Source organism: Zingiber officinale, chromosome 6B (genome assembly GCF_018446385.1).
Source record: "Zingiber officinale cultivar Zhangliang chromosome 6B, Zo_v1.1, whole genome shotgun sequence".
NCBI lineage: Eukaryota > Viridiplantae > Streptophyta > Magnoliopsida > Zingiberales > Zingiberaceae > Zingiber > Zingiber officinale.
This window is the reverse complement of record NC_055996.1, coordinates 97,040,271-97,067,162: the sequence shown is the minus strand read 5'-3', so window position 1 is coordinate 97,067,162 and position 26,892 is coordinate 97,040,271. Positions and strand designations below refer to the sequence as shown.

At 32.9% G+C, this 26,892-nt stretch overlaps 1 protein-coding gene across 3 annotated transcripts in view; it reads right to left on the bottom strand.

Annotated features, from left to right (window-relative positions):
- Positions 1–4,916: 4,916 nt before the first annotated feature.
- Positions 4,917–26,892, bottom strand: part of LOC121993268 (probable inactive histone-lysine N-methyltransferase SUVR2) — a 29,935-nt gene continuing 7,959 nt past the window's right edge. For 2 of the 3 annotated variants that reach the window (XR_006115148.1, XR_006115147.1), the window contains exons 7-11: positions 23,603–23,669; positions 23,445–23,495; positions 20,110–20,203; positions 6,753–6,897; positions 4,917–5,274 (exon numbers count right to left, since the gene is read on the bottom strand). Coding sequence is in view for 1 of the 3 variants with exons in the window: in XM_042547996.1 (XP_042403930.1) it covers positions 5,246–5,274; positions 20,110–20,203; positions 23,445–23,495; positions 23,603–23,669 (241 nt within the window). In the remaining 2 variants the exon portion in view is untranslated. The remainder of the gene's footprint in view (positions 5,275–6,752; positions 6,898–20,109; positions 20,204–23,444; positions 23,496–23,602; positions 23,670–26,892) is intronic. The other variant, XM_042547996.1, reaches the window with a different exon arrangement.

The window sequence follows — 26,892 nt, the reverse complement described above, 5'->3', positions numbered from 1 at the left end:
GTGGAGATGGTTTAGATTTCATTTTTTTTTTCATTCTTTTTATTATTGATAGATTTGGATTTCGATGTGTCATTTGGATTTAGTAATCATAGTTCTTTTTAGATTAATTGTTTGAATTCAAGTGTAGTGGATACTTAGTTTCAATTGAGTTCCAAGTAGTTGCTAATCTTGCTTTAGCTTAGATTTCAGTTCTATTGAGTAGTTTAGTTTTCTTTAGTTAGGATTTAATTCTTGCTTTAGATTAGAATTCTTTTGTGTCTTGTTATTTCATACCTTAGTTTAATTGTGTTGATGATGAAACTCATAGAGTAGAGTGACAATATGTTATGGATTAATTATTGGCACTTAATTAGATTTTATTCATGCATTAAATTCGCTTCTTATTGTTTTGCTTTTGCATTGGTTAGATTCAAAATTAAAATCAAACAACCCCCATTTTAATAATGAGAACTCCACAACAAGGTCCTATCAAGCCCCAACTTCTTTTACCCGTGCGACTATAGTGGCTCCAAGACGAGGAACTTTGGTCGAGTGAGCTCTCTACGACCTCAATCTCCCAAAATCCCTAACATTAAACTAACCTAGCGAGGCTACCTACCTCGAAAGTAACATCGGGATGACAATTAGATAGCACTAGGAGTACAGATCAACAACAATCACCCCTAGAGCAATGACCTGCACGTGTGGCTGGCCAATGAACGACACTTCATTCGTGTTTGCTCGTTTGATCATTCACGTGGCTCTCCTAGGGCCCGCTGACAGCTTACATGAACCTTTCACCTTCGCAGCTATATAAGATTCTACGATGGTAAGTGAAGTATAATTTTCTTCTCTCATGTAAAGTCAACTCTCTTCATCTTCTCTGAACTTTTGTTCTCTCATGTGCACACGCGAGCCTTGCACTTTAGCTCATCATAAACTTGACTATTGGAGGGGTCACGTCGGCAACGTCGGCCCTTGACTAGCATACTTTGATTGACAAGGCACCAAGAGCAGACGTATCAAAGGACCTACCTCATCACAGCTCCAGAGGAAGGAGAGGAGGAGCCCGAGCATGTGAAAAGGACATCATCAATATTGATGGTATTTTGCTTATTTAGAATGATATTCGAACATTGTAATCTATTAAAATTTAGTTGTCAATAAGGTCTCTAGCTATATTAATGGCATTTTGCTTATTGGGAGTGAAGTCCTAATGTTGTAATGCATCAAAATTTAACTCTCAATAAGATTCTCTATGAACGATCTAGGAAAGGAAAACTATATACTAGTTATAAGAGTTCAAAGGGTAGATCTAAGACTTGGTTGGGACTTTCCATTGACAAAGTATTTATGTAGGAAAGCAACCAAGAAGGGATCGATTTCAATCTTGCAAGGAATCATTGTGACATGCTTCGATGGTAGGATCGATCAAATATGTATGCATGTGACCTGTCTGGCATTGGCTTTTAACCTATATACTTAAAACCAAGTCAACCCTCATCAGAGATCTAAGTGACGTTTGGTTTAAGGGTTTGGGAATGAGGGAATGGATTCATTCCCAAATCTTGTGTTTGGTTGATGGGAATAGAATCAAGATTTTGGAATGAAATCTAAAAACTTGGGTATGGATGAAACTCACTCTCTCCCTTGAGTTTTAATGGAATGGAAATGAGAATTAAGTTTTAGAAGAAAATACCCTTAGTATAGTTATTCAATTTTTCTTTTATTTCACTCTCTCTCTCCTTATTCTCTCTCATCATGCTTTCTCTCTCCTCATTCTCTCTCATTACACATTCTCTACTATTTTCTCTCTATATTCTCTCTCATCACTCTCTCTCTCCTTATTTTCTCTCTCTTCATTCTCTCATTATTTTTCTCATCATACTTTCTCTCTCCTCAATCTCTCTTATATACTCTCTCTCCACTTTTTCTCTCATCACACTTTCTCTCTCTTTATTCTCTTCCATCACACTCTCTCTCCTCATTTTCTCTCATCACACTTTCCCTCTCTTCATTTTTCCCATCATACATTCTCTCTCATCACACTTTCTCATCATACTTTCTCTCTCCTCAATCTCTCATTTTCTCTCATCACACTTTCTCTCTCTTCATTTTTTTCTCATCATTCTTTCTCTCTCAGCACACTTTCTTTCTTATCATACTTTTTCTCTTCTCAATCTCTCCTATCACGCTCTCTCTCCTCATTTTCTTTCATCACACTTTCTCTCTCTTTACTTTCTCTCCTATCACACTTTCTCTCTCATCATATGTTTCTCTCACATTCAACTTTCTCTCCCATCTAATTTTTTCTCTTATTTTCCTTTAAGGGTAAAAAAAAATTTAGGTTCATTAAGATTGAAAATATTCAACTAGCCAAATATTATTTTTAAGAATGATACTCAAGCTCGTACTAATTCTCATTCCATAATATTATGATACTCATTCTCATTCTAATTCTTAAGAGAGAATCAAACATCACCCTAAAGATATGACTACAACAAATCTATGGGCAGGCTGAAGAATCACAACCTCATCAGATATCTAAAGATATACTCAAATAATTCCATCTTATTAAAGAGTTTATTAAGTGTGGAAACATCATAGGAAGAGAGTATCTACTGAGAGAGTAACATAGTTGATCTACTCAATAAATGTGTTATCATCGCATAAACATTATTTAGTCGTGTTTAATCATTCAAAATAAGATACATGATTGAAAACCCTTAGTGCAATCAAGAATTATTAGTGTTAAGTTCCCAAAGATAATCGCTATAAAATATAATTGCAAGTTATATGAATGATATTGTTCTTTTATTCACAATTTCATTAAATTATCCTAATAGCATCATTGCTTTAATGATAAATCAAAATATATACGTGAGATGATGTTACAACATATGGCGATGTTATTAAAAAGGTCCTTAGTCATAGTAATCTTGATACAAGGTATTAACTTCATAATATGATCAATACCTCTTATGGGTATGCTATCTGATACCAACAAGCAATCTCACACATGTAGACGCAGTGATGCATAGTCAACTGTCTTGGGAAATGGTGTAGTAATAGAGTGCTTCTTAGTTTATCATATATCGATGGAGTTTTAATTTTGATAAATTAATAAATGAATTTTTTTTAATAGATGATTGATCTAAAAATATTAAATTATTGGGTCGCCTGATATTAATATTTCTAAATTTATCCTAATGATCAGTAGAAAATTTTCATAGGATCCATCTAAGCCAAGTCAATCACCCTCAATATTAGTCAACGTAAACTAAACACCTATTACTAATTAAATTTTAAAAAAAATGATGCATAGTCAACCACATTGTGGGACTGTTAGAGAACCACATATAGATTTGTAGCATGGAAAAAGGGTTGAACTCCGATGAAATAGATGAAAAATATTCTTTCACATAGGAATTTGTCCCGTACCTAATTTACTATCTTTCAATAACATAGATCGTGTAAGCCGTCAGAGTGACAGATTTTACCTTGCTTGTTAGATATCTTTACAATTTTTTATAATTAATAGAGAATTTATCACTCCTAGTTTAGTAGAAAGCTCTCAATTGATGCTCTTTTCCGTATGTGATGACTATTTCAAATGAATCAAAACTTGCATACCTAAACCAATAAAAAAGATCTTAATGCGAGATTAAAACATGGGAACACTTAGGTTCATCACCACATATTTGAAAGCCTACAATATCAGCATACTCTAGTTTTTGGCATTGGATGTAGATAGCTTGGGAGATGATTAATGATTGATTAAGTGTTCATTTTTCTAAATGGATAATTATGATTTAATTATTTTAATTAATGAAGAATTTAGTTAGAATCAACTAATCATTAATATATTCAATTGAATTAGATAAAGTAATCAACTAAGTGTTCATACAATCTTCCCAACATTGCAATTCCGTTCAAACAAAATGAGTTGGTTAAGTTGGGCATATTGTTCGTGCTAAATAAGTTGAATGAACCAATTAGGCTAGGCGAGGCAAATGTTCTAAGTGAATCGATTGAGGAGATTAGATAGGTCATGTCGAACAAGCCAAACACGCTAATTAGATTGAGCAAGCAAACTAATTGTATCGAGCAAGCAAATTAAACTGATAAAGTGAATTGATCAAATTGAGAAATCAAGCAAGCAAGCTAATAAACCTAGTCAACAGGAATCAAATAGATTAGTTAATTGAAGAGACCACTTAGGCCAAATCGGCTAATCATTTCATATAAAGATTTTGTTTTCATTAAAAAAAAAAATTATTCCAAATTTTTTCCTTGTAACATTTCTCTAATGCAACTATGCATGCGATGAGCCACACCAAGAACGCTTTTTTCTCTTGCATTCTTTCACTGCTAAGTTGCCTAGTAATTGTTATTTCATTCACTTTTTATTTTATTTTGTGCAACAAACTTAACATAAGAAATAGCTATTCATCAACCAAAAGAAAAGTAAAGCAATCCCATTTATTATTTATTTGATTTCATGCAACGAACTCAACATAAGAAATTAGTTGTATTCTATTCTCTATCAATTTCACGTTCACTCTATTTTTTAGTAATAAATATATCACTCCCTACCAATTTCTTTCCATAAACTAAAAGCAGCAACAAAAGTAAACAATCAGATCATCTAAAGTATAATGGAAAAAGATAATGCTCAACTAAGCTGCAAATTTATAATCATGCAGTAGAAAAATTAAATGTTCGAATGCCTCGTAGATAATCTACAAGGTTCAAAGTTTTGCAGAGGTTCATCAATATCTATCATTGATATTGATGAAAAATATTCAAGCATACACTATTTAAAAAACTATTATATATGATTTTTTTTTAAAAAAAATGTACATGGAATAAGAGAGTGCAAATAATATATATATAAAAACAGTTAGCTTGCTTAGAATTTGAATCCTATCCATCACTTAGCACAGAACATAAGGAACTGCATTTGCCAATCAAAGATCCTCCTGATGCAAACGTTGATACACAAACACCTACTTATGATTGAAGTGGCTTGCATAGGCAATTTTGATACCTACAAAATATCCCGTCAAATATCCCATCGCAAGTACCAAACGTTGGAACCAAGCTAAGAAAGTGCCAGATAATGCTCATTCCAAAAAAAACGTTGGGATTTCTATCTAATTTGCACAACAACAGCTTCTATTGACTATCTGTTAGTGCTAACAAAAACTTTCATTTGGAATGAACCCAAAATTCTCTCGAAGTCTATAGCTTCAAGTCCAGTCAACTACCTTGCAGATGCTCTTGATCGGGTCCCTGACAAAAAACATTGCATAAGAGGATCAATAGTAGAGAACTATTCTTTTTCATAAAATGTATAGTGGATTGTAATAGCCTCATTACTTATAATTTGATTAGGATAAGTAGGATTGTACTACTTTGTTTAAGATAGTAGAAAGCAGGTAAAATAGATAGCCTTGATATACTTCCGATAGCAAACATAAATATACATATTGGGATGAACTAATTTAATCAAAAAACGCATGAAAGTAGGTCAATTCTTATTTTATCAAACACTCCCTTCAAACTAGAGGTTAAATATCGACTATGCCCAAGTTGTTGCATAGAGACAACCAAAACTTATTCTTACTCTTGATGTCAAACATTACCCCTCAAAATAGAAATAGAGGATAGATATTGACCAAGCCCAAGTTGTCGCATAGATATAAACTGAGCCACCAAAATAGTTTGGTAAAAATCTAGACAAGTTTTTCTTCTAAAGGAGAATATGGTCCATTGATTTCTAGGAAACATGGCATCTCAAAATAGTGACAGTATACTTAAATGTGTTTAATGCATCCATGAAACACCAAATTCATTGCAATGTAAATAGTTGCTTATTGTTGTAATGCATATTCATTGTTTGATGCTTGTAAAACTAAATCGTCATGTAAACTTATGTTGTATGCTTTAACTAGAAGGTGCTATCACATGTAGCTTCATCCTTTTTCATGTAACTATATTACCTCTGACATGCATATAGAATTTGAAGTAGAAATTATGCCAACAGAGAACCCAGCATATCCATCAAAAAGAGTATCAAAATTTGAATTTCATATTTCTTGAGGGTAATCCTTTCCCTGGATATCCTTTAATATACGTTGCCAATCAATGACAATTAAATTTTTACATGGACAGGCATCCAACACTAACTGTTCAGAGCTATAAATAAGCATTTTCCACACCGAGGAAATAACATATCCTCAGAAATCTTGAAATGATAAATTTTATTTTTGGTTTATTTTTTAATGATGTGTCATATCGTTTTAATGGCATCAGCATAGATTGGCAAAATTATAATCTTGGTAGCACTATTGTTGGACAAAAGATTGAATGATCTAATCTTAGTAAACTTCAGACAACTTGGTGACCTAATGACAAACTTTTCAAACCACATCCAATGATTTTGTTTAGATTAATGATTTTCCTTTTTAGGTTTACCCATATACTAGGTTTGAAGGAAATTGATCTAACTGTACCCGTTTTGATCTAACTATATCAACCAATATAACCATCAGACAGATAATTGATTGTAAAACAGGAAACAGGTTCTACACCATGCAATGGCAAAACAAATTCTCATATTTCTTGCAATGGTTTTGGCTTCATGGTGCGATCTGGAAATCCTCATAGATGACAAAAACAAGGGTATGCAAAAATCCAAGCATAAATTTTTAAAGAAAACTTAATGAAGGAGGTACACTTACAAGTGTACATAATGAAAGTACACTTACCTTGCTGAAGAGCAGCAATCAAGGATGAATGAAGGAGGTACTAGTGTCAGAGAGCCTCATGAAAGAGTTACAAGCGACCACTAAGAATCTGATTGGGTTTCACTACAATAACAATGAACATCTAATGGAGTGGTAGCGGATACCCCTAGTAGAGTTGATGGAACTTATGATGTCAAGTGGAGATGGTGAAGAGTACAATAAATAGTTTGAGAAACAAAGTGTAGTTTCAAAAGATGTGGCATTGTATAAACCTACAAACTGAGAAATACTAAATTATAACACTTCTAGTAACTTAGGAGCAAATCCATGAAAAATGCAAAAAGTAGATCTACAGCTAATTTTGTCATATCCTAGTCCAAGGCAAGGCCATGTACAGAGCATAAACAACCAAAAACCCCTAAGCAGCAAGAAAAAGCATTTTATATTGGAAGAAGAAATGTGAAATTTTACCCATTAAGAACAATTGAGATGAAAATAATGAGATAATATAAAGTGAGAACATCTCCCCAATATAGTTAAGGTACATATATACAAAAAACATCATAGAACATGTGATATGAAGAGGATTCTGATTCTTGCATTTTTGTGACACCATGATTACAATGTGTATACGAACATATGATCTAGTGAAAGATACCTTGTAAACACACACACAAAAAAAAGTTATTTGCATCTACACAAGTATTATCACTATCTTTTGATAGAATTAGAAAACTGTCATTTCTATATTAAGTACATCATACTAACTTCTCAACAAGAAAGTCATGTCATGTCAAGACAGTCTACAGAATAATGAATCGTCTGTCAGTAGAGATAGGTCTAGGACCTCAAATATGAGTGAACACCAAAGGGATAAAGTATGCTCATGAGTACTAAAGGAAAATGATGCATGTGGTTTTTTCCAAGTTCAGAGATGGATGGTGGGGTTTGCTAACTTCAAAAATGAATGATAGTGCCCGCCAAGTCAAATGCTTCACACTGGCACTAGGTTAGTGAGACTGAAACACTGATTATCTTTATTATTTTAACCAAAAGACATTAACAAGACAATGATGCCATTGGTAAGGGGTTATGCTAGTGGTAGCAAGGGCATTAGAGAAGATTTGATCATCTATGTAATAAATTCCATAGAGTCAACAATGACAAGGACAACAGGTTACATAATTATTTAAGGACCCCATAGAGTGAAAAATAGGGAATACCTTCATGAGAAATTGTGAAGCATAAAGATTTTTGACTAAGAACAATAAACATGTATCAAAAGAATATGGTCCTTTAAATGAGAAGTGTTAACATTAGAGACAAATAGTAAGGTTAAAAAAGCGAAGATTAGAAATTAAATTGTGATTGTCTATCAGATGTGAAGATGCATATGAACCAGAAAACATGGAATTAGGGATTTTAACATATAAGAAATGGATCAAGAAGTGGTAGTGATAGCAAATCTAGATCAATCATTGCATTCTAGAGCAATGCCTGAAATAGTTCATATTCAATTGATCTAATACTAATTATGATCAATGTTGGGGGACAATCAGAAGTTACAGTGAAACGTGGATGCCACTGTGGAGATCATCAAGCAAGCAATAACTTAGCAACTTGAAAATTGAAATTCTTCATAACACTTGGAAACTTTGGGATATGTGGAGAAGGGGTGATATATGACAAGTTTATCCCACATTATCTGAGGAGCAACGACGTATACCAGTAATGAACAATCATGTTGTGTATGCTTAATATATACGAGAGGCATTCTGCATATGAGAGTTACAGAGGAGCATTACTGATGAAGCCTGATTGATTTTATTTGATGAGAAGTTATATATAGTCAATAAATCATGTTAAGTGGCATGGTGGAGAAATGAGATGATTGTACTCCCAATGAGACCCAATAAGAACTTCAAATGTTTATGCCCATTAGGGAGAACTGGATCTCTTGAGTTTGATATTGGTTCTGATAGCACCATCGGATTTAAGGCTGTTAGTGAATGAGTATTTCATGATGGATGAGAAACAACAAGAGATGTTGGTCCTAGTGTTTTACATAAGCATAACCCAAGGAGAAGTAAATTATTCTGGATCTACAAGTGAACATTTTCTTACACAGACAAGGACTCATCCTTACGATAATTGGTGTTAGCATGAAGATCAAATGACAAAATATCCAAGTATTAGTTGTATCAAATTGAAAGAATGGACGAAGTCAAAACTAGTTGGGAAAATTTAAAAAAAAAATCAAATCAAATTCTTTCCTATATAAATTATAAAATATGATTTTAAAAAACTCATAAAAGCATTGTTTAAAAAGCCCTTGCCTAAGTTGCCTATGTAGCCACATATATTTATGCAACGAGGGATCAGATAGATAATATCCATTTACGGCTGCATACAGATTATACAAGCTAAATGAATCCTTAGCATCTTAAAGTTCAAATCAAAGTTTATATTGATTAAATATATTTTGCTAATAGACAAAAGAAAAGCAAGCATTTCTAACCAAGAAAAACTTTTTGTTATGTGGATTGTGGCAGGTGATTAACATTTAGTTGTTATTTAATATTTGTTTCTGTTATGTAAATTGCTTAGATTCATATAAAAAATGTTTTAAAAAGTTATGGGTCAATTAGAAACGATGGTTAATTTAACCATTAAGTGATAGATGTAAATTTTCTTTATACTGCAGAGGCTGATTTATTTGAGATATAAAATAATATTTTTTGACACATATTATAGATTATTATCAATATAATTATGTATGCATCGGCATACTCTATATGGATACGCTTGTGTAATCTTACTTAAAATGGATGCCATATCATGTACCTTATGCCAAATTATTAATGATAAATAAAATGAACAATCAATAATAAAATCATATTAACAGTAATAACAGATTATCAAAATATCATGAGATAGGAATCAAATAGATAATATCAATTTCTTGCTATTTTATAGAAACATATTGAAACTTTCCATATTGTATGTATTCGATAATTAATTGACAATAAATCATATTTATTGTTTTAAATAGAAAGATAAAATATATCATAATCCATAATAAAATCATATTAATTAATATAGATATACTGCACTAGGGAATAGTAATATATTATTCAACAAAATTGTATTTTTGAATATTTAAAGGTAAAGGGCTAGTTGTCTCGTCATTGACAACGACGACGATGGCGACGACAACTAAATCTTATCACACTAGATGAGGTCAGCTATAGAAATCCTTCTACATGCTCTATATCCTACTATATCGTGATTTATATTTAAATAAATTTTATCTTGTTTTATTGTTACTAACCAAGTCTTTTTTTCGTCTACTCTTCCTCACTTAATGTGCACATTTGTTATAGTTTTGGATTGCCCAACTAGAGCATTTTTTTTATCCTCTATATATTCGTATCATCTTAAACATGTCTCCCGGAGTTTTTCCTCAATAGGTATAACCCTGACTTTTTCTTTAATATTCTCATTTCTTATCCTGTCCATCCGTGTATGTCCACGCATCCAGCTTAACATCATCATCTCTACAACTCTCATCTTCTGCTCATGTGCTTAAGTCATAGCCCAACATTCAATTTCATATAACATAACAGATCCAACCGCTATTTTGTAAAACTTTCTATTAAGTCTTAGAGTATCATCCTACTCATATTCTATGTACCACATCTTTCGCAATCCTTCTATCCTTTTACAAAAATGATCCTAAATACTTAAAGTCATTAGTTAGACAATTAGTCATCTTCTATCTTAACAATTAGCTCATTATGTTTATTATTGTTAAATTTAAATTCCATATATTTTGCCTTTACTTTACTAAGTCTAAAACCTTTTACTTCTAATGTTTCCCGCTAAGATTCAAGTTTAGCATTTACTCCTTCACATGTCTCATCTACTAAAATCATGTTATATACAAACAATAAACACAATAGTATTGAATCATTAGATATGTCTAGTGAGTTCGTCCCTGATTAATAGGGACAATCTGAACCTTGATGTAACCCTAAATTTATGGGAGGATATGTGCAATGAGTTTGTCGATAATTAATGTAAAAAGACAGGGACAATCTAATCCTTGATGTAACCCTATATTTATGAGAAATGTTTCGATAAATCCGCCTGAAGTTTTCACTCTTGTCGTTATATCGGCATACATGTCTTTAATTAATTTAATATACGTTATGCTAACACTTCTCTTTTATGAAATTCTCCATATAATTTCTCTTGGGACTCTATCATAAGCTTTTTCTAAATCAACGAATATCATGTGTAAGTCATGCTTCTATTCTCGTTAGTTTCCAATTAGAAGATGTATAGCTTCTATTGTTGACCTTCCAAACATAAATCAAAATTGATTTTCGATCACTATAGTCTCCTTCTTTGGTCTTTTTTCTACTACTCTTTCCCAAAATTTCATGGAATGACTTATTAATTTAATACCCTTATATTATACGTCTCCTTCGCTCTTATATAAGGGAACTAGAGTACTTATCCTCCATTATTCAGCCTTCGTTTTCAATGTGAATAACATTGTAAATCACTAAATACCTTATTTCCCTAGACACTTCCATACCTCTATCAAAATATCATTTGGTCCAACTAATTTTCCATTTTGCATCCGACTTAAATCCCGTTCTACTTCTAAAGTTTGAATTCTACGATAAAAATTTAAATTTCTATACTAATTTAAGCTACTTAAACTACCTAAGTTAAGTTGATCATCCAAATCTTCATTAAAAAGTTGATGAAAATACCAATTCCATGCTCTTTTATTTCCTCATCATTTAATAGTTCTTATTGCATTCATCTTTAATACATCTTATTTGATAAGATCTCTTGTTTTCCGCTTGATCTATTTGTAAATGTCACTTTCTCCTTTTGTATCAAATTTTTTATATAAACGTTTAAAAGTTTGATTCTTAGATTCATTCACTACTTTTGTGGCCTCTTTCTTGGCTACTGTATACTTTTTAAAATTTTGCTATTCTTACAAATGTATAATACTTTATAGGTTATTTGTTTTTCTACACTCTCTCTTGTACTTTCTCATTCCACCACTAAAATTTTTTACTTGGGGACACACATCCCTTTGACTCACCAATTGCACTATTAGCTATTATTTTCAACTTTAATGGCATTTTATCCCATATTATATATGAGTCGTCGTGTATTTCTACTTATATATGTTTTGTTTCTTATCCTTTAACTTTCACCACTTAATTCTAAGAGTCATGCACATTTTCCTTTTATATATACGGTAGGTGCAGCGGAGGCCGGCAAGAGGGGGGTGAATTGCTGAAAACAAAAATAAAAACTATACCCTCCTCGGATTTCAACTCAGAATTTAAATTAGCAATAAAATAACAACTAAATAAGGAGACAGAAAAAGAAGCAGAAACAGAATTTAACCTGGTTACAATCAAGGAGGTTGTTAATCCAGGGCGATGAAAAGCTCTACTAGCAGAATCTCCTTTACTGTAGGCGGAGAAGCCTTTTTACACTTAGAACGCTCACTTAGTTGCTACGAATTGATTACAAGTTGGATGCTTGAGTTATTTTTTCATTCCTAGCTCCAGGGGCCTTTATATAGCTCCTGGAAAGTCTATCCCGAGGGTCCAAGGCGCCTCCAAGGTCGAAGTTGAGTTCAAGTGAACTTTATCCATAACAGGATGATCACCCAAGTGAGCACAAGGAAGAGTTAACCTGTTGAAGGCTAAATAGATGGACTGGAGGCGCCTCCAAGCGACTCCTTTTTGAGGCATTCTTCAGCTTCCGATGCTCCGTTCTTTTGGGTGATTGCGGCCAACTGGAATAAGGCTCACCCGAACCCAATTCCCGGCCTTCTCCTCGAGCAGCCTTCCGTCCCGGCTTAACGTCCCTCAAACGCCGTGCACGCTCTTCACGTCCACCGGAGTACTCTTCCGCAACTCTCTCGTCCTTCGGACGCACCGAGCCCGTCGGCTCCCTTCCCGTACCGTCCTTCTCGCTAGCTGCGTCTTCCGCTCGACTTCCTGCACACTCAGACACAGGGATCAAACACAGCAGGACCTAACCAACTTGGTTGATCACATCAAAACTACCACGGGGTCCAACAATCTCCCCCTTTTTGATGTACATCAACACAAATTCAAGTTAGGGTTAAAAATAGACATAAACAGTAATTTTAAAGAAAAAATTACTAAACTAACAAGTTAAGACTAATTTTTACAATTAGTAAAATTGCAACACATTTTATAAAAATAACAGAAAAATATTTCTAACTCCCCCTAAACTTGTACTTTTCTCTCCCCCTTTGATCACAGCAAAAATGGGGTCTTAAGTAAAATATTTTCAAGGAAGATTAAATCTTTGGAAAAAAAATTTTCTAAGTAAAAATGAATTTTTGAAAAAATTTCGAAGTTAAATTGAATTTTTTTTTTTTAAAAAAAAAATTCTAAGTCAAAAAAAATCCTAAGTAAATTTTTTTTTTAAATGTTCCTAAAAAAACAGTTAAGTCAAATGAAGTTTTTCAGAAAAAAAAATTTCTAACCAAAAAACATAAGTTAGAATTTTTCAAGAGAAAATTTCTAAGGAATTTTTTTTTTTTTATTTTAACAAATATTTGATAAACTTTCAAAGCATTATTTAATTCTTGTTTAATGCTTTTTCAGAAAGTTAATTAAACATTTTCTTTCAATATTTTAGCTTCCATGTCGTGGCGAGGCACTAGGCCTTCTTGGTTATTGGAGCAACAACCACTTAGACAAAGCTTCCATAAAGAATTTCAATGTTTAATTTTCTCACTGTAAGCTTTTAATTTTTGAAAAATTAATTAAGCACAGATTTTGGAACCCAATAGAGGTTCCTTCCTACAGGATTATTCAAAAATCTAGGGGGTATATAGTTTCTTGGTATTTTCCAAAGTTGACCTTGATGCTTCCTTATATACCAATTTAATTTACCATAAATTCTAATTTTTGACTTTGAAAATTTCTTTAAGCATGCATCATTTTTTAATTTTTCAATTTCTAATTTTAAATTTTCATTTTCTGATTTCAAATTTTCTTTTTCTAATTTAACTAATTCTCTAGAAAGAGCTTTAATAAATCTAAAAGATTGATTCGGGGTCAGATTGCGTACCTTACTTACCTGATTTGGTGACGCACACCCTTCACTACAGCTTTCTTCTGACGTTCCTCCCCCTTCGTCGATGCTCATCTCTGAGCTGGACGTTTCTTCTAGCTGATGGTTGGCCATCAGTGCTAGTCCCGAGAATTCTTCAACTTCCGATTCAGAGGATGACGAATCATCCCACGTGGCCTTTAGGTTCTTGTGTTTGGAGGGTTCTAGCTTCTTGTATTTTGACTTTCCCCTTTCTCTCTCCTTTCTCTTTAGCTTTGGGCAGTCATCTTTGATATGCCCCTCTTCGTTGCAGTTATAGCAGTGAACCGTCCTCTTCTTTCGATGATGCCTCTGCAATTTAAATTTATTAGTACTGAAAAACTTATTGAAGCGTCCTACCAGAAGTGCCACTTCGGACTCGTCAACTGAGGCTTCGAAGTCAGAACTGTTCATCTTTGCCTTTAAGGCAATGTTCTGACTTGACTTCTCTGCTCCGTTGGGATCTGAAACTCGAGACTCGTGAAGTTCAAAAGTGGAAAATAATTGTTCTAAAGTACTTACCTCGAGATCCTTAGAAATGTAGTACGCATCTACTAAGGAGACCACTCTGGAGTTCTAGGGAAGACATTGAGCGCGTATCGGATAGAATCCCGGTTGGTTACCTCTTCTCCAAGGTTTGTTAGTTGCATTATCAGCTCCTTGATTCTCGCTTGGAGTTGTGCTACCTTCTCGCCTTGGTTCATCCGGAGGTTCGTTAATTGGTTCCGGAATGTCGCGCTTCGCTAGCTTCGCTTCGGAAGTACCTTCGTGAAGCTCCAGAAATTTTTCCCAGAGATCTTTCGCGGAGTCGTAGCTTCCAATCCGATTTACCTCCTGAGGTGGCAGTACACTGAGTAGATGGAACTCAGCCTTTCCGTTGGCGACGAAATCGGCTTGCTCCTTGCTCCATGTGTTTTCTTCTTTATCTTTCGGCGCTGCAAAATCATATTTCATTGTAATAAGAATATCCACAACCAAGGAGGATATTCTTCATTGTAACTTAAGGAGACAAAAAAAGAAACAGAAACAGAATTTAACCTGGTTACAACCAAGGAGGTTGTTAATCCAGGGCGATGAAAAGCTCTACTAGCAGAATCTCCTTTACTGTAGGCGGAGAAGCCTTTTTACACTTAGAACGCTCACTTAGTTGCTACGAATTGATTACAAGTTGGATGCTTGAGTTGTTTTTTCATTCCTAGCTCCAGGGGCCTTTATATAGCTCCTGGAAAGTCTATCCCGAGGGTCCAAGGCGCCTCCAACAAGGTTCAAGGCGCCTCCAGCTCGGTCAGCGGATAAAACTTTATCCACAACGCAAACGGTCAAATCTAACCTGTTGAAGGCGCCTTCATGATGGAGGCGCCTCCAAGCTGGCAGCTCCATTTTTCAGCTTGGTTTCTTCAGCTTCCGATGCTCCATTCTTTTGGGTGATTGCGGCCAACCGGAATAAGGTTCACCCGAACCCAATTCCCGGCCTTCTCCTCGAGCAACCTTCCGTCCCGGCTTAACGTCCCTCGAACGCCACGCACGCTCTTCACGCCCATCGGAGTACTCTTCCGCAGCTCTCTCGTCCTTCGGACGCACCGAGCCCGTCGGCTCCCTTCCCGTGCCGTCCTTCTCGCTAGCTGCGTCTTCCGCTCGACTTCCTATGTTCCTAAGCTCCTGCACACTCAGACACAGGGATCAAACACAGCAGGACCTAACCAACCTGGTTGATCACATCAAAACTACCACGGGGGTCCAACATATACTATGCTTAAAGCACATATCCAACACTACTAACCTATGTTGGGTTGTTAAGATTTCTCCAAAGATGACCTTACATTAACTACAAATTTTCTATCTTTTTTCCAAACCATAAGAAAATCAATTTGACTTATTATTTTCACTTTTAAATCTGATCAAGTGTTCTTCTCTTTTCTGAAAAAATGTATTAGCTAGTATAAGATCGTATACTGTCACAAAATCCAATATAGTTTTCTCTTCTTTATTTCTTGTTCGAAACTCATAACCCCTATGCACTCTATCATATTCCTCATTTTTCACTCTTACATGCTCATTTAAATGAAGGGGAGCCTTGGCGCAACGTTAAAGTTGTTGCTTTGGGACCAAAAGGTCACGGGTTCGAATCCTGGAAACAGTCTCTTGCAAAAGCATGGTAAGACTGCGTACAATAGATCCTTCCCCGGGACCCCACATAGCGGGAGCTTCGTGCACCGGGCTGCCTTTTTTTTTTTTGACATGCTTATTTAGATCTATTAAAATTATTTCGGTTAGCGGAATATTTTGTAATACCTCATCTAGGCCATCCCAAAATCTAGATTTGATGTTTTCATTTAATCTTAATTGAGATGCATATAAGTTAATTAGATTAATAGTTTCTTCTGCCACCACTATCTTGAGAGCTATAATCCTATCCTCCTTTCTAACTACCCATATTACTTCATCCTTAGCGAACTATCTATAACAATACTTACTCATTTCTTATTTTACTCATTCTTGTGTTTCATAACTTTAGTGTACCATAACTTATAACAGTACCATAACTTAGTTGGGTCATCAATTACATTCAAATCAAGTTATATTTAAAGAAATGAAAATTTTTTGAAAACTACTGGTTCTCGATGAGGGGTTATTATCACCCTCTATCGGCATTTGAGTGAGAGAGAGATGGCTAAACCATAAGTCTATCTAATGGTAGATTATGAGTGACTACAAAGTTGAATAAGCTATCTTCAAGCTCAACATAATCACTAATTCCAAGAACTCTTCGTGAAAATCTAAGTCCGTGTATTGTCCCCTGCATTGTTGAAACAAAAAAAGATGGTAGTTGGGGCATGTGCATAGACAATCGTGAAATTAATATTATCACTATCAAATATTGATTCCCTATTCCCCCATATTGGTTGGATACGTTGGTTGGTTCTTGTATCTTTTCAAAAAATGATTTGAAAAGTGGATATCATCAAATACACATAAGGCCTAGAAAATGAATGGAAGATAACTTTTAAGATTAAAGATGACCCTTTATGAATGAGTCAACATGTTTATTGGCCTTTCAAACACTCCTAAAACATTCATGCACATATGAATTATGTATTGCAACAATTAATAAAAAAATAACTTATTATTTATTTCAATGTTATCTAAATTTATAGCAAGAATAGAGTAGACCATTTATAAAAGTTCTTCACAAGGAGAAGCTTTACATAAATTTGAAGAAATACAACTTCATAACTTCATCTGTGATATTCTCGAGTTTTATGGTGTAATCTAAAGGATTAAGCATTCAAGCAAGCTAAAAACCATACAAGAGTGGTTATTATCTATGACACTATAAGACGTTAGCTTTCGTGGCCTAGTAACATTATATCGGTCATTCGTTAAAAGTTTTGATTTTAAGAAGAAATATCAGTTTGTTTGGACCAATACGGCTTCACAAGCTTTTGAAGAAAGAAAACATTAGCTGACACATCAATTCTTTAACTAACAAATTTTTCCAAGGTTTTTAAAGTGGAATGTGATGTATCTAATGTTCGAATCAGAGGCATATTAAGTGAGGAAGGGAATCCAATTGCATTGTTTTAGTAAAATGTTGACTGAGACAACAGCATTGTTCCACTTATAACAAAAAAAAAAATTATGCATTAATTCGAGCTTTGCGCTATAGGCAACCAAGGTATAAAATCTCTACCCCTGCCAAGTTTCGGTGCCAGACCGGAATGATATGGTTTCGTATCATGTTGTGTCGATATGATTTCAGTATTTTTTTATTCATATATAGTAACTATTAGATAAATATGTTTATTGTATATAATTTAAAAATAAATTGTATATTGATTTTATATAAGTTCTCCATTGTTGAACAATTTAATATTGTTAGAAAAAATAATTAAATATAATTTTCTTTAAAGAAAATTGATCTATCAATAACTCAAATTAAAATTGATACATCATAATATGTTACCTTACTAATACCAAAAGGAATGATGTGAATCAGATAGAAGCATTGGTACTTGTAATATTCTGCTTAGGTCAACTAACGCATAGATTAAATAATCATAATTATATAAATTATTATAAAGATGTTATTTTATATATAATAATTATATAAATTAACTATTTATTTATTTATTTAAATAATATATATTAAAATAATAAAAAATATCAAAGTATCAATTAAACAATAAAACAGTAAAATAGTAAAAAAAATACAAAAAAATCAAAATATAAATTAAAAATATTAGAATTTTTAAATAAAATTTAAAACAAAAAAAAATCAATATCAATTAATAATTTTATTTTAATTTTAAATATATTTTATTGAGATAATTTAATTAGGATTTATAAAAGCCTCTTCGAAATATCACACTCTAGTTGGAAATTATTTGAAGTAATTAAATCTCAATTTTAATTTTCGATCAGAACAGGTTGCGGGACGCTTCTAGCGGCACCTAAGGCATCCCGCGATGCCTCTAGCGGCGCCAGAAGTGTCACAGGAAGCTTCTGCAACCCTATGAGGGGCGCTTGGGAATTGCGACACTTCCGCGATCCTGCGGGGGTCACCAGGGCGTCGCAACATTTCCGCGAGCCCACGAGGATCGCCAAGGCGTCGCAACGCTTCTATGACCCCGCGTGGGTCATCACAACGTCGCAATGCTTTTACGGGGGTCGCCACAGGGTTTCACGGGGTCGCGGCTCTTTGGGGACACCGCGCCCCACGATGATTATCGTGGGATCGCGGCTCTTCCGCGACCACATGAGGGTCGCCAGGGTCAACCCAGCGGCGGTTAGTGCTGGCCACATTCCGGTGTCGGGGTACGGGTGAAATGGTAAGTTTCACCCGTTTCGCCCGGCACGGAATAGTATTTTATTCATAGTAGGAGACATTACGTTCATTGACAAAACCTTGTTCTATACTCTTATCATCAAACTCTTCAATACATCAACTCTCAAAGGAAATAATCGACATTGGAAATGGGTCGCCTTCTTGCAAGAATATTCCTCCGTAATGAAACACAAATCAAGTGTTGTTGAAAACAAGGCACTTGATTCACTGAGTAGAATGGTATATTCTTTTGTGGTTGTACAAATGGAGTTTAAGCTATTCACGAAAGGCTATCCTTCATGCAAAAATTTCAGATTTATATTTGCTACCTTGTTTGCCAGATAGCATTGAGTCATTTAGAAGGGATAAGACAACAACAATTGATGATGTTTCTATTGGCCTAGCCCTTAAAAAAGACGTGGCCAAAATTGTTTCTCGATGTTGCACACGCCAGTTATCCAAAGGAAGATATACCACAGCCAAAGTCCTTAATTTAGCCAGCAATTCAGTGCAGTCAAAGTATTTTTATGAGCCATTTGTGTTTTTTATATTCAAAGATCAACCTACTAAGAGAATGGTGAGAAAATTAGTGTGGAAGCTTCTCAAGGGAGGAAGTGGGGCCCTCTTGCAAGGTGAGGATGGGGAGAGACATTGAGGAAAAGAAGGGAATGGGGTGGGTCCCTTTGCTTGTGGAAGAAGACTAGAGAGATAATGCCAACGAGGGTAGAAGACTTTGCTACTTAGTAGACACTAAGAAATTCCTAATTGGGTTACAACTTCAATATGGCCTAAATAATTTCATTAAAAAAAACATAAGATTAGGTCTTGCTATTTCATGTAATCTAACAAACAGAGGTAAACTTACAGAATACAACAATTTTATCCCTCATCTAAACAAGTAGATAGTCTCAACTCATTTAGAGATTAGGAAGCCACATGTTTTACTATGGTTTTAAAAGTATGCTTTCTCAAGCTTATGATAGAAGTTTCACAGCAGGACTGGGGTAGAAGAGACGAGATGAATCAGCCATCACACTGCAGGCTAAAACAAGGGATTAGACACCACACAAGAGCTTAGAATTAGTCACAACTAGAACAGAAAACATTGTCTTAGTTAAGAGTACAAAAGAATTGGATGGGAATCCTTCTTTTAGAAGGGAATGCCCAAGTTGGGAGGGCATTTTCATCATTCAGAAGCAATGAACTTTATTGAAGATTGTGCTTGACTTGACTAGTAGCACCACATATTAAAGAGAAAATATTGAACATCCTATACAATAAAGCTACAAAGGACTACCAATGATCAACTCATTTTTATTCTTAAGCAGGGAAAAAAGAATTATCCAACTAATAGGTGTCACATTGCTTTTGAACACAACTTACTTCGGCGTTTATTATCTCTGCAAAGTCTGCTTCCACATCTACATTTAAATGCCTTGATTGGGTGATGATCATCATCAAAATCAATGCCATAATCCTGCCATTGAAGAACATGTTATCAAAGAATTAAAGGAAAACAAACTATGCAAGAGTACATAGAAAAGATTCAGTCTTCCATGAGCATCAATAAGAATAAACTCCCCAAAAACCCACTCATGCAAAAGGACAGATTTAGCTAGACCAAGGTTCAAATTTCGGGAAATACTAGAGTTTTAGTATCTCACCAGAAAATAGGACTACGGGATCGTCCTTGTCATGCCAACGATTTCGGTACTTATTTAATTGAATTCTTAATATTAACATTTGGCTTTTATTAAAATTAATTAATAATTAATAATTAATTAAATTGCAAATACATAATTGTTTTTTTATATTTGTTGAATATTTTAATCAACTCAATTTTTTGATTCAATATGGCTGCAACTAATTGAGTTTTGATTTTTTTAAAATGAGTCATTTGTAAATTTCATAATTATTTTGTTTCATAATAGTTTACACTTGTAATATATGCAACTTTTACTTTCATTATTAAGGATGTCTTGTTTTGTTTACATGAATGTATATTTATACGAGTTTATGCAATTGTATTTGAAATTTATTCATTAACATTTAATTAAAAATTTGTAAATTAAATATCATTTGATATTTTGTTTGATAAAACCAAAATAAAACTTTCTTAGATAAAGTAAAATAATTTGGTTTTAATTTTTCAAGTAACCACAATTATATGAAAAATAAAACTATGGGATTTTTTTAATTTAGAATGTAAAATATTATATTTTACACTTACATTAATTTTATAACTAAATTTATTTAATTTTAAGTATAAAATTTTAAAATAAAAGTGTAAAAAAAATTAACTTGAAATAGACTTAATCGAATTTGAAAAAATTGTATCCTTTTACTTGAATTGAAATGTAATCTTTTAAAAATTATTCTGATATTTCAAATAAAGGAACTAAAAATAGTGAAAGGAAATAAATAAAATACTTTTAACTTAATTAAATAAAATTTATTTAATCATTAAGGATTTAGCTTGTCCTGTTGAACCTTAATTTTTTCATCACATTTTTTTATTGCTTGCTCATATGATCTTTCAAATTTCATCTTATTTAATTTTTTATTTTAATTATTCTTTAATTTGAATACTACTAATTAAGATAGATTAAATAATATTTTTAATTTTCCATGAAGTAGACATGGTGATTAGGTTTGAGTAGGTTCAAATCAAGTTCAATTTAAATTAAATTAAATTTATATATAAAATATTGGTTCAGACATATTTATTAGATTGATTGCATTTTAAAAAACTTATGAATAAGTTTAGTAATTATTTTATCACTCTTTTTTCCTCACGTTCCTTCTTATTCCTCCATGATTGCGTAGTGCACCTCTGTTCCTTCCTAATCACATGGAGTGCTTGTGGCACACACCACCAAACGTCACGGCAATTCTTCCTATCCAGTATCCCTCTTCTCCTCTCCTATCCTCCTTATCTTTCTCTTGCTCGATTTTTCTTCTCTTCCTTTCATTTTCTCTACTTCTAACTATTGTCGCATGCCTTTCCTCCTTCCTCTCCTCCTTTCTCTCCTTCCATCTTTTATCCTCTCAATTTCCACATCATCATGTCACCATGGGACCATGCTGAAGGGTTTTGTGTGGCAATCACCAAGTGGAACAATAAATTTTGTCGGTGCCAACCAAGATGACTCAACACTTAAAACAATGGTGCCTTCACCATAGGTATGATGTCGATGGTGGAGTGGCTACTCAACGAAGCATACAATACCAATAAGGATAGATCTTTCAACCCCGAACTCTATTAAACTGTTGAAGGAGAAAATTACCTAGTTAGTCTTCTCTACCTATATTTAACATTAGATTTGTGATATTATATGGTACTTAACATTTATAAATTAAGTTCTAACAAAGTGCTAGCTTAATCTAGAACAAAAAATCATTGTTGCACATAAACAAAAACTCGAACAAAAATTGTCTAAGGTTTAAGGAAAGAAAATCTAAGCATTAAATATGTTCTTGTTAACCGCTAATAAGTAATGTAAAAGACATAATCAGTGATTGAAAATAAGGGATCAAAATCGGCACCGTACGCGCGACAATTTCATGTGAGTCATCACGTGAGTCACACTCGCGCAATGCTACTCTACCAAAGAAAATTAACTGTGAATTTAATTAAATCAAACAATTCCCAATATTTCATAAACCCTAATTAAATTATCCCAATAAAATATATAAAAAATATTGTAAATTTTTTTAAAAATTTAATAAATTTTAATAATTGATATTCTGAATTTTTTTTACTGTTTTAAATTTTATTTAAAAATTCTAATAAATCACATTTATATTCTAATATTTTTTTATTTGTTTTTATTTTTAAATTATTTATTTATTTATTTATTTTAATGTTTAATTAATATTCTAATATATATTTTACTATTTTAAATATATATTATTTAAATTAATAATTAATTAAATGAATAAATATTTAATTTATATAATTATTATATATAAAATAATATCTTTATATTAATTTATATAATTATGATTATTTAATCTATGCGTTAGTTGACCTAAGTAGAATGTTATAAGAACTAATATTTCTTCTAATTCACACCCCTCCTTTTGATATTAATAAGGTAACGTATCATGATGTATCAATTTTAATCCGAGTTATAGATAAATCAATATTTTTTAATGAAACTATATTTAATCATTTTTTCTAGCAATATTAAATTATTCAATAATGGAGAACTTATATAAAATCAATATACAACTTATTTTTAAATTATACACAATAAACATATTTATTTAATAATTACTATATATAAATAAAAATAAAGTATATCGACACGGCACGATACCGAAAACGTATTGTTCCGGTCTGGAGTCGAAACTTCAGCACGAGTTGAGATTTTAAACCTTGGACATAACATGAGGAAAAAAATACAAAATACACAAGGGTAAAATGATTAACAGAAATCATCTTATGTATCATACTAAGAAATGCAATGCATAAGTTTGGCCCATCTTGTCAAATGTTTCCAGTTCCACATCATTGATAAGAACAAGGTAACATAAATTGGAAATTCTTGGTACAATTTTGCAATTATTTTCCTACACTCAGAAAAACAGGGACTTAAAGAATTTTTCGTGTTTAATAATGCAAAAAATCTTCAGAAACTGGAATTAAATTTATTGTGTTCTCACAAGCTAAGAAACATGTTTAACATGACACTCGATAATTTAGAACTACTTACCCATGTCAATTCTTCCAAAGGTTCCACTTTTCTAGTTGTAAAAAAAGCAAGCTGCAAGAGCATTCAATGAGTACATAAGATTCCCACACATAAAAGAAATCTGGAACTTTGCCTGAATACTGAATAAACAAATTTGAATGAAAAGATTCAGCACTTACATGGTAATAATGATGATCTGGCGTTTCTATTTCAACTGGAATTTCAATCAGATTGGCATCGCAGCATCTTGAAACAATACATAAAAATTGAAGTAATGTGTTACACTCAAAGGTGAAAAGCATAATTCATCAAGATCAGGTACAATGAGAGTTAAAAGGCATACACTAATAATCAATTAAAGTGCATTACAAGTTTAGAACTAAAAGAGAGAAATAAACTTCCAGCAACTTTGTAGTTTCATGACAAATAATAGGGACCAACCAAACCTTGCAAAAACAATACTTGGACATAAGATTATTGATCATCTGTAGTACTCACACATAATGACAAGTCTGGGCCAAAAGTATGCTGTACGCATGTTACTAGCAATATTATTGTAAAGGTATGCTATGGGCATTGTTGTTGAGTCCAGATTACACAAACTCGTGTAAGTATCTAACTCAGGTGTCACAGGTGTGGATCAAAATGTCCAACAATGGCTATTTCTAAAAAAAAATTAACATGATCAACAAAAATATGAGGATTCTATTATGTGTTTATGTGTGACTATTAGTGTCTGACACATGTGCAAAGTAGAAGAAGAGTGCAAGCATCAGAGTTGACTTGTTCAACACATGAGAAGGGTCAACGTGAATCCAATGGTGTCAACCTATATTTTGTGAGAATTTATAATTTATCTATTTCTCTTGACATAATCTCTAGGCTCTCCAGTCAAATACACTCTCAGTTCTCTGAAGAAAATTCTCCCTTTATAGTTTGCCTCTACAAGGTTTTAACATTGAACTTACATGATTTCTTATTCTTATTTATCCTATAAAATTCTCTAAAATTTAAAAGGAAGTTCTTCAAAAGGACAATTAGACCTACTATGTTATATGGTGTTGAATATTGGGTTATGAAGCGTGTACACGAGGAGAAGATAAGAGTCGTAGAGATGGAGATATTAAGGTGAATGTGCGGACATATAAGATGAACGGAATAAAAATTAAAAACATTAGAGAGAAAGTAGAATTGCACCTATTGAGGGAGAGACGCGTTTAAGATGGTATGGACAATAAATTAGGCGACAAATAAATACTCTAGAAAGGTAATATGAGATCGAGAAAAATACACACATTGATCTAGAAAAAGGGAGACCAATGAAGACTTGATTAACAACGATAAAACAAGATAAAATTCATTTCAATATAAATGCTAATATAGTAGGGGATCGAGCTCAATGACTTGAGGATCCATACAGTTGAATAAAGGCTTGGTTGTGTTGTATCTATCTTATAAAATTCTCAAGATTTTCTAAGAACTTATATGTAGTCAACTTAATCTAACATTTCAAAAGAAATCTGAGACCTCAAAGATTTCAACGTTGATCATGTTAAATTACATACAGAGTTTACTTGACTCGTCATACAGTGACATCTTCATTTGACATGTCCAATAGGGTCCTACCACTACTAAGGCAAACATGTTGAATAGAATCCTACCACTACTACCGAGCCAAATGCACATAGCTACCAGTTAAGCCAATGATTTTGAACATTTCTTATGAAAAATCAGCATAAAGCACCCAACTAAGTGTTTGTATTAATAGAGACAAAATGTGTACACAAGAACTATGAAATGGATTTAATGCAATCTGCAGAACACTAAGCAAGTGTAAGATCTAAGAATATGAGTCAATGTGCCTAGAATCAAAGTTTAAAATCTGGAGTCATTCTAGAGTTTCGATCTTTGACTGAAACGATATGGTTTTAGGACTTTAACGTGTCATGCCGGCATGATTTTGATACTTAAATATTAATCTTAATATAATATAGGTTGTAACTTCTAATTGACTTTTTATTATAATTAATAGTTAATAATTAATTAGATTGTTAATATATATTTAATACATGTTTCTTCTGCATGTTTGTTGATTAATTTAATTACCTCAGTTTTTAACTTTTAAAGTTAAAAAATCTTTCCAACTAATTAAGTTTAATTTTTAACTCTCATTCATAAGTTGAAATATTCTGTTTCAGAATGATTTGCACTTATATTTATTCAACTTTTGCGAGTGTGACATTGGAATGACCGAATGAGCAATGACAACATGAGACTTCCATGATCCACTACAAAGGGCATGTTTTGCTTTAGAATTATGCAATAATACAATAATTTCAAAGGTTTGAAAAGCTTCCATTGTTGAGGTGTAATTTTGTTTAAAATAAATGTATACTTTATAAGTTTATATAATTGCATATAAAATTTGTCCATGAGCATTTAATAAAAAAACTTATGCATTAAAAGTATTTTATTTGATAAAAGATAAATTAAACATAAATAATTCAAAATTTTATTATTTAGTTCCAATTTAGCTTTGTTTCTTCCATGTACCTACAATTATTAGAATAAAAAAAAATAGAGATCTAAGATTTTTCATATTTGGAATGTAATATTATAAAAGGTTTCAATTAGATTTTAAATTTTGTAATTAAATTTATTTGGTTTTTAAGTACATAAAACTTGACTTAAACTTAATTAAATTTGAGAATTTTGGATTCAAAATTTATTTGATAAAATCAAATTTGAATTTAAAAAATTATATTTTTTTAAAAAAAATCAAATATGATAAATGAACACTTGTTGCAATCATCCGGTATCTTTAACAATATTCTAATGAAATGGATTAAAATTATTTAAAAATAAACAGATTATGTTTAACTTTAATCACAAAGGAAAGCATAATGTCGAACTTAGTTGTTCCTTAACACTTAAACTAAGGGTGAGAACAAACACGAGGAAGAGGAGAAGCATGAAAATCTCATCAAACTCTAACCTTTTAGTCATGCTCGCACAATCTCCGGCCATCTCTCTTGATGTCACCAAATTTACATGGAAAAAATATTATTCATATTAAATAGCAATTTTATCAAATTTAAATTTTGCATTTTAAATTGTTTTTAAAAATGTCACGGGTTCGAATCCTGGAAGCAGCCTCTTGCAAAAAGCATGGTAAGGCTGCGTGCAATGGATCCTTCCCCAGGACCCCGCATGGCGGGAACTTTATGCGCCGGGCTGCCCTTTTTTTTAAAATTGTTTTTAAAAACTTTTTAGATAATTAATTAAACTAAATCAACCAAGGTTTGAAGTGTCGAGCCGTGCCGCCTGAAACAGTCAAAATTTACCGTTCCGGTGACAAACTGAAACCGGCACAATAGGAGAACAAATTTCGCTGCCACCGGAAGCGTCGCAGGACTCTTCCGGTGGCGGTGGAGGCGTCGCGCGACGCTTCAGTGGCCAGTAGCGTCGC